At 42.5% G+C, this 14441-nt stretch overlaps 1 protein-coding gene across 1 annotated transcript in view; it reads right to left on the reverse strand.

Moving 5' to 3' along the window:
• Positions 1–1065: 1065 nt before the first annotated feature.
• The window catches only part of mtmr9 (myotubularin related protein 9), a 106989-nt gene continuing 93613 nt past the window's right edge, over positions 1066–14441 (reverse strand). The window contains exon 9 of the mRNA XM_072499042.1: positions 1066–4172. Coding sequence (XP_072355143.1) covers positions 4009–4172 — 164 coding nt within the window. The 3' untranslated portion in view covers positions 1066–4008. The remainder of the gene's footprint in view (positions 4173–14441) is intronic.

Raw genomic sequence — 14441 nt, forward strand, 5'->3', positions numbered from 1 at the left:
CAGTGACGTTACTGTGTAAATCCCTTGTTGCCACACTCCAGCACCTGTTCGGGTACATGAGAATTCGGAATGTCCAATTTACCTAACAGCCACGTATTTTGAGACTTGTGGGAGGAAACCTGAGCACCCGGAGGAAACCCACACAGACACTGGGAGAACGTGCAGACTCCACACAGACAGTGACCCAAGCCGGGAATCGAACCCGGGTCCCTGGCGCTATGAAGCAACAGTGCTAACCACTGTACTACCGTGCCGCCAAAGTTTTCTCCAAAACCTGCCTCTCCAAAGAAAACAGCACAGGAACAGGCCCTTCGGCCCTCCAAGCCTGTACCAGTAAAGCACTCTCCAAAATGTCTCTCTAAAGCTGTTCCAAACGTCTCTCTAAAGCAGTTCAAATGTCTCTCTGCATTCCTTGGTTCCATCCAGCAATGATCTAATCTTGCCAAGCTAAAAAAACAAATGGTCTCTGCAGGCTGCAAAGCACATTAACTCCCCAGCGACTTTCCCAGTCAAATGACAATCCATTAGCCCAGACCAAAAAACACACTGATTTGTCAATTTCACCTTCTGGCTGCTAAAAGCACCCAGGCTCAGCAAAACACAATTATTTTTTAAAAAAATGCAGTCAAACACGCTAACACCATGCTTTTAACCCTTAAATTGCCCAATATTTAGAATTCAATATTCCTAACCTTCCAGTCGTGACACCAGAAAAAATGTTTCCTTTGGCAGATGGGTCAGGAGCCAAATGACACCAATTTGCAGTCATTGGCAAAACAACCAAAAGTGGCATGAGGAATTTTTTCCCGTTCCCCCTGAAATGCACAGCAAGCGCAAGGACCTGGCAGGCATGAACTGAAATAGTAGTGGAGGCAGACATAATCGGGGCTTTCAATTGGACAAGAACATAGGGAAAGATTTGTAAAGATGTGGAGAAAGAGTGGGCAAGTGTGTCTAGCTGCGGTGTTCTTGCAAAGAACCGTGTATAAAATGGGCAGAATGGTTTCCTTCCGTGCTGTAACCATTTAATGATTCCATTACCTTTAAAAGTAATATACATGCAACTTCAGAGCATAATTTTAAACTTTATTTCAAAAAAGTCAAATTAAAACAATGCATGATGATTTTGCTTAACACAAGAGTTAGTGAGCATAGCAGATGGGGCCCATGTACTCAAACGTTCGATGTCACTGAAAGTACAAAATCTCAAGCCAATGCATACACTGGACAATTTATACAGCACACAGTGAATTACAGCAGTTCATGCAGCACCTCTCATGATTCCTGTACTTCATTGCCTAAAGCTTACAATTTTCATATTAGAGAAGAAAGTGAAGGTTTTTAATTTTGATTTGTTTTTAAATATTCACAAAAACATCTGGTTCACATAATCAGACAGATTGAAGTTTTAGTACACAGGCACGGCAACGTACGTCCTGTAATACAGAATGATTTTTAAGCCATTACCAGGCTTAGTGAAAAATGTTCCAACAATGTGTGATATTATGACGGTGCAACACACTTAATACCAGTTTTTCTTGTCTATGAATGAGTTATTGGGAATAAATTACATGCTTCTAAAGATTTTCCATTGACACTTGTAAGTGAATTTAATCAATGTTATTGAAAAGGCCAAATTGGTAGAACACCACTTTTCTGAAGCAACTAGCATTTGTCACCAGCATTAAAACAATGGCATCAATGTCACAGACAAATTGTACCCTAGCTTTGATGGAAGTTAGATGGCTCATGTGATGCCACCTTACTAAAAGCTTAAATCTAGTCCATCTCAAAATTGTGTAGCAACAACACACCTATCTTTAGCATCGGAGAAGGCTAAAAGTATTAAGTGTACCTGTGGCACAGAAATCTGACAACATTCGGAATTGTTGCCTTAAGACAAGGAGCTACAGTGTTTTCTCTCTCAAGAGGTGCAGAGGGATTTGGGGAAAGAACAAGTGTGAAAGCCACTCGCTTTTCAACTGCAGATATCCCTCAACATTTAGTGAGGTTCAAAAACCACTAATTCCCTCTCTTGCTTAAACTAGATACGTTTTCCATTCTGGCACTTAAATCACTGGTCCGGTGCAGAACGTCCTGAAACAAGAAGGCTGTGTCCTACCCCAACACAACAAAACCATCAAAGACATGTTTCATTTCATTAACTTCATCTGTTCCATTCCAAAAGACCTTTTTAATAACGTAGTGTAATTGATATATAGTTTAAAAAGTTGGCAAGATTGTGTATTTTACACAAGCATGTGCAGAACTAGGATCTATATTGATTAATTTCCTGTGCCGAAAGCTCAATCGCATCGGTGGCTAATACTTCAAGCATTAGCCCATACAAGAAACAATGCCCTCAAATGCAAAAGGAGCAAACAAGGTCAAGTTATCTTATCTGGTGGAAGGATTTAAAGTGCAACTGCAAATAAGGGCTGGAAACAATTCTGTTTAGTTACCAGCCAAAACTTGGTAATATTTTAAATTTAGATTTTGAACTGTAACCACTTTATCATTTAAAGTAAATAAAACAGTGCAGCTCAGTTAAATTGTTAAATCTATCGTTAAATCTTGAAAATATACTCCACACAAGGTAGTTAAAAGTTTTAGGTTTAAAGAAATTCAGAAATAGGTTCATAGAACAGTGTTATCAGGCAATATAAAGGATCATGTATATCCTTCATTAGATGCAGACAATGGTATCAGAACTCAAATCTCAGATCAGATGTCTTAGTTCATTTGATGGACAATGTTTAATATTCTAGAGAGGCACAGTTTCTCTATCATTTGTACTGCTATTACTGTGCGTTAAGAAAACGTAAGGTTATCACTTTCCCAGCTGAGGGATGAATTTGGCCCTCTTCAATCCCCCACAAAAGAAAATGATCTGATTGTTTAATTTCATTTGTGTTACAAATGTACTTGGGGCCCATCACAAATCATTTACAATTGACACGTGCCAGAGTGAAAAATTCTATTTGCAAAATACATTCCAAAAGGATCAGAATTTGGTTCACCCTTCACATTCCGAGCTCTTCCGTATTTTAGTAAATGGACTGTTAAAATGAGTGTTTCTGAGGAGACATAGACAACTATCTGACAATATTTGCAGGACCTCGGCTTGTGGGTGGAGTGTTTCCAGAGGAGAAATTTTCAACTGCCTCTCATCAAATCACAATTTCGAAGGAACACTGCTTCTGCCAGGGCCAAAGTGCAAATACAGTTTAATAACTGACACAGCATAAACTAGAATCAATAACATCCTCGGCATATTAGCCAATGATTCAGGCCCTGCAGTACTCTTATTTGCCTTGAATTTGACAATCCAGTGTTGGTAGAATTGTTAACCCAATTACTTCACACGTCTCTGCAGCTTCAAACAAAGTGCACAATAGCATTCCACAGTGTAATTTCTGAACCTTAATTGTTAAACTATAATGCAGATGGATAAGTTGTTTCAATGTGTTATGAAATTCAACAAATGAGAATAAATTAGATGAATTTTCTATTTGACAACATAAATTGACATTTACCTAGTCTCACCGTGTTGGTTTTATACAGCAAGATTTATGTATGTCAGTGGCAATGAGCCCACAATACGAAAATCATCTCAGTTCAGCAATTTGTTCATCGTGGGCTCAAGGATGCCAAATGGAAATATCCCTTAGGTGAAAGTACAGTTTAGTCTTAAATATATATATATATATATATATATATATGATTAATTGCAAGATGTAAAAACATATTTATTCCCCAGCATGGTCAGCTCCTCAATTTGTACAGAGGAGTTAACATTAAAACCGTACTGATAATCATTTGACCACAAAACCGTTTAGAGCTCATTTGTATTATCACCATGTTACTAACAGCTAGAATTCAACTAAAGTTCCTGACTGTAGGGAACTCAGTGTGCCTGTATACTGAATGTTTAAGACGCGCACACATCACATACATAGTTACTTCTAAATGTAGTAAATGTAATGAAATAAAATTTGCCAAGCACATTCAAGGCCTTTCCAGTTCGCCATCTTCTGTTTGTAGCTCAGCTAGTTGACGTCGAAGTGCATTTACTTTTGCCTGCAGATCCTTGTTGTACTCAATGATGTGAATTATTTCATCCCAGGCCTCATCCAAGTATTTTGAGGAACGGTTCCATCGGAGAAATACACCTATTAATTAAAAAAAAAACGATAATAGTCTTCAGGATATTTGAACTGGGGATCTTTCATTAGGAAAATGTACACTTCGAAATATAAACAAGGCTTTTAATACAAAGGAATAAATTTTGCATAAGTCGGTAAGACTTGTAGATACCACATGACTTGAGGATGTGGGCTGATGGTACATATAATTTCACTGCATCTGGGTGGAGTGCACTTGATGGATCTGTGAGCTTCTAAGTTCATAAGCTTGATTATGCTTTAGTGTACACTTGCCCAGATTTAATAGCCCACAATATGAAAGCAACTGTAACAGTAGACTAATAAACAGGCTTTGGATTTTAAATAAATGTTTTTATTTTGGTTGACAGAGCAGATATACAAATATGAACTTACATTAGGAGATGAAACAAAGAGAAAGCAAAATAAAAAGTAATACTAAAATTATTTACATGTATCGGCTTCACCTATTTACATACATACATGACAGTTTCCCATCTTTTTCCTCCTTGTGGTAATAGCAGTGGCAATTGTGGTCCCCTGCATACCTCCTCCCACCAGTCCTCCTGACTGTGGGGTGTCTACCCCCTTCTGCTCTTTGGCTGCAGAGTTGTTGGCTACAAACAGGTCTTGGAACAACCGAGTGAATGGCTCCCACGTTATGTGGAAGCCTTCTTCCAACCCTCGTATGGAGTATTTCATTTTCTCCATTTGCAGGAATTTTGACAGGTTGGACAGCCAGTCTGCAGCTTTAGGTGGTGCTCCTGACTGCCAACTGAGCAGCATTCACGGGTGGGCGATTGGGCAGGCAAAGGCAAGGGTGTTGGCCCTCCTCCCCATGATCGATCTGGCTGCTTTGATACCCCGAAGACTTCCACTCTCGGGCATGGCTCCACCCTCCTCCCCACCACCTTGGACATTGCCTTGAAGGCAGTGACCCAGAACCCAGCAAGTCTGGAGCAAGACCAGAACATATGGGCATGGTTGGCTGGGCCTCCTCGGCACCGTTCACATCTGTCCTCCACCTTCGGGAAGAACCTGCTCATTCGGGTTCTGGTTAAGTGGGCTCGGTGTACCACTTTTAGCTGCATTAGGCTTAGCCTTGCGCATGTGGAGGTACTGTTGACCCTGTGCAGTGCTTCGTTCCAGAACCCACACCCTATTTCAAACCCCAAGTCCTCCTCCCATTTCTTCCTCGTCTTGTCCAGTTGTGGGCTAGCGCCCCATAGCAGTCGCCCGCACATGTCCCCAGTTTCCTTTCCCTAAGATGTCCATGTCTAACAGGTCCTCTAGGAGCGATTGTTGTGGAGGTCCTGGTTTCCCCCTTCGTAGGAAATCTTTGATTTGTAAGTACCCTAGTTCGTTGCCAACTCCAGCAGTTGGAATGTCAGTTCTTCAAGCGTTGTTAGACTGTTGTTGGTGTAAAAGCCCCCAACTGTCAGAGTTCTCCAGTCCTGTCTCCACCTTTCAAAGGTGGTGTCCATAGTTGCCGGCGTGAACCTGTGGTTGTTGCAGATGGGGGCTTTGTCGGACATTTTGTTCAGTCCAAAATGCTGTCCCAGTTGTTTCGACAACCGGAGTGTTGCTACCACCACTGTGCCTGATGAATATTCATTTAGGTGGGCCTGGAGGGTGGCCCCTCTGCAGGATCCCTCCTCCATAATGACCCACTCGGCTTCTAGCTTCTTTATCCATCCCTTTATTCTCTCCGCGTTGTTGCCCAGTGGTAATATTGTAGGTTTGGGGAGGGTTAAAGTCCCCCGCCCCATGATCAGTTGATGTGTATCTATGTCGGGGTTTCTGCCATTTTCTTTATAAATTCAGTGTTGTCCCAGTTGGGAGCATACTGGCCGGTGCCCCGTCGAGGACACTGCAGACCATGACGTACCGTCCCTCTGGGTCTGTAACCGTCTTCGTTGCCGTGAACATTGTCCTCTTATTTAGCAAAATGGCTACCCCCATGGCCCTTGTCCCGTAGCAGGAATGGTAGGTTTGTCCCACCTAGCCCTTCCTTACCCACAGTCTGTCCTTCTCCCTCAGGTGCTCGTCTTGGGTGAAGGCTGTCAGCTTTCATGCTTTTCAGGTGGGCGAAGACTCTGGATCTTTTCACTGGGCCATTAAGTCCCCTGACGTCGGCGACTATCCTGATGGGTGTTTTATGTTCCCCCCGTTCCTGCGAGATCAACCGTACTTAACTGTTAGGCATTCCCCTGCATTCCAGGATTTCCCTTTGTTAGGGGGCATTCCAAGGTGGCCACGATCACTGTTCTCCCCCCTGCACTCAGAGTTTCTCTTTGTCCAGAGACCCTCCAAAGTGGTTGCTTGCAGCGCCATTTTGTTCCAAGTCATGTGTGGCCTGTTGCAGCCAGCCTAGTGCCCTCCATCTTTCTTCACCCATCTCTCCCTTATGATAACTTCTTCCTCCCCCCCCCATTATGTATCAATTACATAATTGACGTGAACATGGGGTTGAGAGAAAGAACTAAAAATACAATAACAGAATACCACAGGAATTAGGAGGAGTAGGCCATGTGGCCCTCGAGCCTGCTGTGTCATGAGGAAAGATCCTGGCGGATTTGATTGTAGCCTGAACTCCACCTACTTTTCTACCCCTGCATCCCGTAACCTTGTGACCAAAAATCTAACTCAGCCTTAAATATGTTCAACGATTCAGCTCCTTCTGTTCTCTGGAAGAGAGAATTCCATGAATTTCAGAGAAAAGAAAATCCTCATCTCAGCCTTGAATGGGAAACCCTAATTTTAAACTGAGATTCCTAGACTTGTCCCACATGGGAAACATCCGCATCTTCCACCTTGTCAAGTCCCTTAAGGATCTTATGTTTCAATAAGATCACTTGTTATTCTTCTCAACTGCAATGGTTTTAGGTCCAACCTGTGCCACCTTTCCTCATCCCAGGAATTAGTTCAGTGGATCTTCTCTGAACTGTTTCTAATGTCATTATATAAATAAGGAGATCTATCTGTACACAGTACCCCACTAACACTCTTCTACTCCCCTTACAATAAACACCAACATTCTATTTGCCTTTCTGATCCCTTACTGTATCTGCATATAAATATTTTATGACACCCAGATGCCTTTGTACCACCATTCCAAAATCTCAGGAAACTTCAGCCCACTTCTTTTAAGACCTGAGAATGCAGGTCAAAAGGTCCAAGAGAATTGTGGGCTGTTAGTTCTAATAGTTTTCTCAGTGACATTTCTCTAGTCCCCAGTGATCGTGATTAATTTAAGTTCTTCCTACCCTTTTAACTCTGATTTTCAAACATTCCTGATGTTTTTTTTATGTCTGCTACAGTGACACACAATTACTTTCAATGTTTCTGCCATTTCCTGGTTTTCTACTAATTATCCCCCCAGTCTCGCCCTCCCAGGGTCAAACTTTCACTTTTGATATTCTTTTCCTTTTCAAAACATTCTTTTCCTTTTCAAAACATCACAGAAACTCTTGCCAACTGTTTTTATATTGCTAATTTATGTCTACCTAGATTACTCTCATACACTAATTTATCACATTCATTGGGATAATTTACTCAATCTCTGCTGGTTTCTAAAATCTGTCCAATCTTCAGATTTACCACTAATCTTTGCAGTATTGTATGCTTTATTTATTTTAACTGGATGCTACCATCATCTTTGTTAGCTATCATTGCTTGGTGTATCTTTCTCAGTTGTTCTTTCTTAAAATAACCAATTATTGCTGAGTTAGGAAATATCTCTTAAATATTGGTTCCTCTACCGTCCGACTTTTTACTCTAATTTCCAAGTTCATTTTAGCCAACGGTCTTCATATTCTTCTAATTGCCTTATATTTAAGTTAAATGCACTAGTCTTAGACCCATATGGAATATGAGATTCTGTTACAATCACTGTGCCTTGAGGTTCCTTGACGAACCCTGTTTCATTACACATCACCAGGTCTAAAATAGCCTACTGCCTAGTTGCTACTGGAATGCATTGCTCTAAAGAATTGTCCCAAATAAACTACAAACTCATCTCCCAGACTCCCTTTGTCCTATCTGCAAGATTAAATTATTGCAGTATCTTCCTAACAAGTTCCCATCATTACTCCCTGTAAACTCTGTCCTACAGTGTAGCTACTGTTAGGGGACCTATAAAATACTCCAGGTGGCTTATCATTGCTATTTCTTTTCCCTACCCAAACTGATTGTACACTTGATCTTCTAAACCAAGATCATCCCTCACTATGACATTAACACTACCTTAATTAACAGAGCTACCTTTTTCCTAGCTTTCTGTCCTTAGAAGTGTAGAATACCCCAGGATATTTAGGCCACAAGCTCAGTCTTCTTGCTGCCACTTACTTCTTTGGAATGGCTACCAGGTCATATTTATTTCTATCTGTGCCAACGATTCATCCATTTTGGTCTAAATGCTGCTTTCATGCAGATAGAAAACTTTACCTGTCTTTTTCATGTTTTTGCAATCACTGGCCTTACGTTCTGATGCACTCAAATTTGTATCCTGTTCCTTCTTGCCACACACTGGTTATCATTACCCATATGCTACCCTGCTCTAATGTTTTGTCCCTTCTCACTACATTTACCACATCTCCCCTCATGATCGCTCCGCCCCTCCCCAACCCCATTTATTTTAAAGCTCTGTCCGCCACTCAAGTTATACGAGTCACCAGAACACCTGGTCTCAGCATGGTTCAGGTTAAGACTTTCCCAAATGGTACAGTTCCCACTTTCCCCAGTGCTCCATGAATCAAAAGCCATTTCTCTCACATCAAAATTTGAGGCACATATTCAACTTCCCCCAATCTTTTGATCAACACAACAAGATTTGCCAGTTACACAATGCACTGGATACCATAATGCACTCTGCGGTGCTATCAGCCATCTCTCATTAATTATCGGATATTCCATATGATTTGTTGTGATTACATTTTCTAATTCAGCCCCATGTTTTGTTTTAAAGCTTGAGTATTTAGTGGGCTACATCAAACGACAGAAGAATTTCAATACGCTTGATCTATAGGCATATCCTTGGGTATGTGTAAGTATAGCCATTTTAGCTTACAGCTCCAGAGTTAGCATACACTGCATTACCTCCTAAAAGTAGTTGCACACATCTTAAGTGAAACACTCAAGTTTATAGTAACATTGTAAAATTGCAGTAAATTCTGTATTGAGTGCTAAACCAAATCTTTGCAATTAAAAGCATGAGCTTTAAGTTTGATCTTCAAGAAGAAACCTGCATTTATACAGCATTTTCCCTATTCCCACTGTATCGTAACAAATTAGAGTATATGCCCTGCCCACTCCACAATAATAATGTATTACTTAGGCCAAAGCCCTTTAAGGCTGCAAAGTGAAAACACATTAAGGTATGATCAAATTCAAACATAATATTTATTGTCACAAGTAGGCTTACATTAACACTGAAAAGAAGCTACTGTGAAAAGCCCCTAGTCGCCACATTCCGGCGCCTGTTCGGGTACACAGAAGGAGAATTCAGAATGTCCAAATTACCTAACAGCACGTCTTTCGGGACTTGTAGGAGGAAACCGTAGGAAACCCACAGAGACGCATTAGTTTCTATCAAGATCTTAAATTGTTGATATGGAGGCCATTAAAACTCTAAAGTTGTCTCCAGAGGTTCCCACATCAATTCATTTTACAGATACAAATGAAATTGTGAAAGTTCCTTCAGCATATGACATCGTAACTTGTACCATTAATATACAAAAGTTTTATTTTCATGTGCACCACAAAAATGAAGTATTCTTTAATGCAAATATTGTGAAAATATCAAGCGACAGATTAGTTCAGCTGTAGACATAGATATCTAGATACAAATTTCCCACTAGTATTATAATTATTCCACGTCCCAGTGTGGGAAGTACAGCACCAAGTATCAGATCAAGATACACACAAGAATTTTGAAAAATGGACAACTGAACATGGAACACAAACAGAATTCATAAATTATTTCACTAAACAATTAAGGGGATTGGTCATTTTAAATTGGTTTGTTTATTTGGTTTAAGGTAGAAGTGTGCCCGTGGAAGGTGATTTAAAAAAAATAAAAATTTAGGAGTACCCAATTCATTTTTTCCAATTAAGAGGCAATTTAGTGTGGCTAATCCACCTACCCTGCACATCTTTGGGCTGTGGCGGCGAAATCCAAGCAAACACGGGGAGAATGTGCAAACTCCATACGGACAGTGAACCCAGGGCCAGGATCGAACCTGGGATCTCAGCGCCGTGAGGCAGCAGTGCTAACCACTGCACCACCGTGCTGACCGTGGAAGGTGATGGTTATGAAAACACAACCCTGGGGACTGGCAGGTGGCACAAATGTTAGCCCATGTTCGGAGAATAGTTCGAGCTGAAGAATATGGAGGGCAGTGGTTGGCTCAGTGCAGATGGGGCATGGGAGTGAGCCACTCAGGAACAACTGTCAGCTCAGTGTAGCAAAGGGGCAGCACGGTGGCTTGCACAGTTGCCTCACAGCACCAGGGACCGACGTTCGATTGCAGCATTGGGGGACTGTCTGCGTGGAGTTTGCACGTTTTTTCTGTTTCTGCGTGGTCTTCCTCTGGATGCTCTGGTTTTCTCCAGGTTAGGTGGGGTTACGCTAATAGGGCCTGGGTAAGGTGCTCTTTGAGGTTCTGTGGAGATTTTATGAATTCGATGTACGAAGTGCAGTTGGCTGCTCTTTGTAGTTTGCAAGCTGGGATCATGCTGATGATTAGATGCTGGGGTGCTGCCTGGTCAACCCTGTGGAATGCAGTCTTAGGAGAAAAGATTGAGGAGCTGGTAGGTGTTGGTTAGTTCAAAAGGATTTCATTATACTTTTCATCGATATAACATAGTTTGGTATCAACTATATTTCATCTTACATGCAATATAGAATGCACTGAAAGAAGTAATTTGGCCCAACGAGTTACTGCCAGCGTATTCGCTCCATTCGCGTCTTTTCCTATACTTCCTCATCCAAGAATCACTAAAACCCTCCATTCAATTCTCCCCCATCTGCTTCTCTAGCCTTTGCTTAAACGCATCTATACTTTTCGCTTCAACCACTTCCTGTGGTAATAAGTTTCATATGCACAATATTTTTTGGGTAAACAAGTTTCTTCTAAATTCCCTATTGGATTTTTTATATTGGTGACCTCTCGTTAATATTTCTCCTCTTTCATAGCAGTGATCCCTGGGGAAGGGGGGGGGGGGGGAAGAGAGAGAATGATGATGATAATAGTGCATAAGGTTCACAGGAACAAGAGGGAAAAGGCAGCCATGCAGCAGCTGATAGACTCCACGAGATATCGGAGCAGAATTAGGCCACTCAAAGAACAAAGAAATGTACATATCAGGAACAGGCCCTTCGGCCCTCCAAGCCCGTGCCGACCATGCTGCCCGACTAAACTACAATCTTCTCCACTTCCTGGGTCCGTATCCCTCTATTCTCATCCTATTCATGTATTTGTCAAGATGCCCCTTAAATGTCCCTATCGTCCCTGCTTCCACCACCTCCTCCGGTAGCGAGTTCCAGGCACCCACTACCCTCTGTGTAAAAAACTTGCCTCGTACATCTACTCTAAACCTTGCCCCTCTCACCTTAAACCTATGCCCCCTAGTAATTGACCCCTCTACCCTGGGGAAAAGCCTCTGACTATCCACTCTGTCTATGCCCCTCATAATTTTGTAGACCTCTATCAGGTCTCCCCTCAACCTCCTTCGTTCCAGTGAGAACAAACAGTTTATTCAACCGCTCCTCATAGCTAATGCCCTCCATACCAGGCAACATTCTGGTAAATCTCTTCTGCACCCTCTCTAAAGCCTCCACATCCTCCTGGTAGTGTGGCGACCAGAATTGAACACTATACTCCAAGTGTGGCCTAACTAAGGTTCTATACAGCTGCAACATGACTTGCCAATTCTTATACTCAATGCCCCGGCCAATGAAGGCAAGCATGCCGTATGCCTTCTTGACTACCTTCGCCACCTGTGTTGCCCCTTTCAATGACCTGTGGACCTGTACTCCTAGATCTCTTTGACTTTCAATACTCTTGAGGGTTCTACCATTCACTGTATATTCCCTACCTGCATTAGACCTTCCAAAATGCATTACCTCACATTTGTCCAGATTAAACTCCATCTGCCATTTCTCCGCCCAAGTCTTCAAACAATTTAAATCCTGCTGTATCCTCTGACAGTCCTCATCGCTATCCGCAATTCCACCAACCTTTGTGTCGTCTGCAAACTTATTAATCAGACCAGTTACATTTTCCTCCAAATCATTTATATATACTACAAAGAGCAAAGGTCCCAGCATTGATCCCTGTGGAACACCACTGGTCACAGCCCTCCAATTAGAAAAGCATCCTTCCATTGCTACTCTCTGCCTTCTATGACCTAGCCAGTTCTGTATCCACCTTGCCAGCTAACCCCCGATCCCGTGTGACTTCACCTTTTGTACTAGTCGACCATGAGGGACCTTATCAAAGGCCTTACTGAAGTCCATATAGACAACATCCACTGCCCTACCTGCATCAATCATCTTAGTGACCTCCTCGAAAAACTCTATCAAGTTAGTGAGACACGACCTCCCCTTCACAAAACCATGCTGCCTCTCACTAATAGGTCCATTTGCTTCCAAATGGGAGTAGATCCTGTCTCGAAGAATTCTCTCCAGTAATTTCCCTACCACTGAAGTAAGGCTCATCGGCCTGTAGTTCCCTGGATTATCCTTGCTACCCTTCTTAAACAGAGGAACAACATTGGCTATTCTCCAGTCCTCCGGGACATCCCCTGAAGACAGTGAGGATCCAAAGATTTTGGTCAAGGCCTCAGCAATTTCCTCTCCAGCCTCCTTCAGTATTCTGGGGTAGATCCCATCAGGCCCTGGGGACTTATCTACCTTAATATTTTTTAAGACACCCAACACCTCGTCTTTTTGGATCTCAATGTGACCCAGGCTATCTACACACCCTTCTCCAGACTCAACATCTATCAATTTCTTCTCTTTGGTGAATACTGATGCAAAGTATTCATTTATTACCTCGCCCATTTCCTCTGGCTCCACACATAGATTCCCTTGCCTATCCTTCAGTGGGCCAACCCTTTCCCTGGCTACCCTCTTGCTTTTTATGTACGTGTAAAAAGCCTTGGGATTTTCCTTAACCTATTTGCCAATGACTTTTCGTGACCCCTTCTAGCCCTCCTGACTCCTTGCTTAAGTTCCTTCCTACTTTCCTTATATTCCACACAGGCTTAGTCTGTTCCCAACCTTTTAGCCCTGACAAATGCCTCCTTTTTCTTTTTGACGAGGCCTACAATATCTCTCGTTATCCAAGGTTCCCGAAAATTGCCGTATTTATCCTTCTTCCTCACAGGAACATGCCGGTCCTGAATTCCTTTGAACTGACACTTGAAAGCCTCCCACATGTCAGATGTTGATTTGCCCTCAAACATCCGCCCCCAATCTATGTTCTTCAGTTCCCGCCTAATATTGTTATAATTAGCCTTCCCCCAATTTAGCACATTCACCCTAGGACCACTCTTCTCCTTGTCCACCAGTACTTTAAAATTTACTGAATTGTTGTCACTGTTACCGAAATGCTCCCCTACTGAAACATCTACCACCTGGCCGGGCTCATTCCCCAATACCAGGTCCAGTACCGCCCCTTCCCTAGTAGGACTGTCTACATATTGTTTTAAGAAGCCCTCCTGGATGCTCCTTACAAACTCCGCCCCGTCTAAGCCCCTGGCACAAAGTGAGTCCCAGTCAATATTGGGGAAGTTGAAGTCTCCCATCACCACAACCCTGTTGTTTTTACTCTTTTCCAAAATCTGTCTACCTATCTGCTCCTCTATCTCCCGCTGGCTGTTGGGAGGCTGTAGTAAACCCCCAACATTGTGACTGCACCCTTCTTATTCCTGATCCCTACCCATATAGCCTCACTGCCCTCTGAGGTGTCCTCCCGCAGTACAGCTGTGATATTCTCCCGAACCAGTTGCGCAACTCCGCCTCCCCTTTTACATCCCCCTCTATCCCGCCTCAAACATCTAAATCCTGGAACGTTTAGCTGCCAATCCTGCCCTTCCCTCAACCAGGTCTCTGTAATGGCAACAACATCATAGTTCCAAGTACTAATCCAAGCTCTAAGTTCATCTGCCTTACCCGTAATACTTCTTGCATTAAAACATATGCACTTCAGGCCACCAGACCCGCTGTGTTCAGCAACTTCTCCCTGTCTGCTCTGCCTCAGAGCCCCACTGTCC

The sequence above is a fragment of the Scyliorhinus torazame genome, chromosome 4 (genome assembly GCF_047496885.1).
Source record: "Scyliorhinus torazame isolate Kashiwa2021f chromosome 4, sScyTor2.1, whole genome shotgun sequence".
Lineage (NCBI taxonomy): Eukaryota > Metazoa > Chordata > Chondrichthyes > Carcharhiniformes > Scyliorhinidae > Scyliorhinus > Scyliorhinus torazame.